Raw genomic sequence first — 1,737 nt, 5'->3', positions numbered from 1 at the left:
GTTATCTGCATTCTTGTGATCGCAAAGTTTGTTTACAAGTAAAATTCGAGTACATTTGCACAAATGTCAATGCCGGACTACAAAATAATCAAAACAAATCCAAAGAACAAACATATACCAATATACTAACATTCCCACATAAATACACCCGCATGCAATTTGACATTTGAGTATGGCCATGGATGGAATAAACAGGTTTGTACATTTAAGAACTTACTTAGAATAGTCTGAGAACATATCGCTGGATCTAAGTGAGAAAGATAACTTTTGTTACACAACACATGCATATTTGTGCAAGAATATACACTAATTCATCCACATAAACATGTATACATATACATCGGCATACATATACAAATATATCATACATATACATATACATATACATATAAAAACTTATACGTACACATAAACAAATACATAATACATAATACATATACAAATACATACATATACATATACAAATACATGCTTATACATATACAGATACAAATACATACTTGCACATATACATATACAAATACATACTTATACTTATACATATAAAAAACATACTTGTCCAGTCGTGCTTGATACTATCCGCCTCTACCTGCCACCCCAGCGCCTGGGCGTCGTGCATATTGATAGCCTGTAAACCAGCGTAGTGCATGATCTTCTTCGGCACACAACCTACATTCACGCAGGTACCTCCCAAACCCCATTGAGTTCCTTGTGTAGATGGCTTCACGTAGTCAAAAAGGGCCACTTTTGCACCGTTTTTAGCTGCTTCTTTGGCAGCTGCCATACCACCAGAGCCACCTCCGATGACGATGAAGTCAACATCGTATTGAGACGGTGCCATGTCGAATGTATGTGTTCGCGTTGTTAACTTTGGTACTGGGTGTTTCAAGGTTGATAGCTGAGTGTAGTATTTCAGCTGGAAACAGTATCATAGAATGGTCTTCGTATGTGCAGTGCAGAACACGCAACAGTTTATGTACAGATGAGCGCGAGTATTGCCCTTTTATACGTGTAAACACACCCACACCACATAAGTTTAAAAAAAAACGCGAGTATTTACAGTCGATAGTTTTTGCTGTGTAATGTGTATGTACTGTGTACTATATTTAGAATCGCGATTAAGTTTCGCAAGCCACGTTTGCACCGAAAAAAGGGCACGGAATTGGGACCCATTTTTATTGGCGAAATGAGAATTGTATTTGTTTTACATTGGCTGAATCGAAATATTGGCCGGTGTTCATTGGCTCCCCATACCACCATGCAATCTTAAAAATTCTAGAATGTATATAGAGAGGGCTATGTATGTATGGTATATAGAGGACGTAAATATGATACATAAAGTATGCCCTTTATATTGTATATACCATTTGTTGGTTGTATGTATCTTTATGGTTCTAACTGTGCTAGGTCTCTTGGTTTTAACGGCTATCCCTTCGGTTGACCGATACAAGTGTATACATACCACGCAAGTGTGACAAGTATTTTGGACTTCCCTCAAATTGGGCAAAATCCTGACAAAGGATGGAAACCAAAGGTATATAATTCGAGTGAAGTATGATTCTCTAGGTATGAACCCCTGCATAGTCTACAAGCATTAGTGAATGCTTGGGAAGAAGAAGGATGTGTAGTTTTTGACCCGTATATCTGCACTAACGCGGACTGTAATGCAGGTATTGTAGCCACAACTGTCACTATATGCAAAGAACGTGTACATAGATGATACATATATAATATATA

The 1,737-nt window shown here is 37.4% G+C and overlaps 1 protein-coding gene across 1 annotated transcript in view; it reads right to left on the bottom strand.

Annotated features, from left to right (window-relative positions):
• The window catches only part of SARC_07985 (hypothetical protein), a 9,227-nt gene extending 8,166 nt beyond the window's left edge, over positions 1-1,061 (bottom strand). Inside the window, exon 1 of the mRNA XM_014298048.1 lies at positions 556-1,061. Within this exon, the coding sequence (XP_014153523.1) occupies positions 556-841 (286 nt within the window). The 5' untranslated portion in view covers positions 842-1,061. The remainder of the gene's footprint in view (positions 1-555) is intronic.
• Positions 1,062-1,737: the final 676 nt, after the last annotated feature.

The sequence above is a fragment of the Sphaeroforma arctica genome (genome assembly GCF_001186125.1).
Source record: "Sphaeroforma arctica JP610 unplaced genomic scaffold supercont1.675, whole genome shotgun sequence".
Lineage (NCBI taxonomy): Eukaryota > Ichthyosporea > Ichthyophonida > Sphaeroforma > Sphaeroforma arctica.
This window is presented reverse-complemented; position numbering and strand designations above follow the sequence as displayed.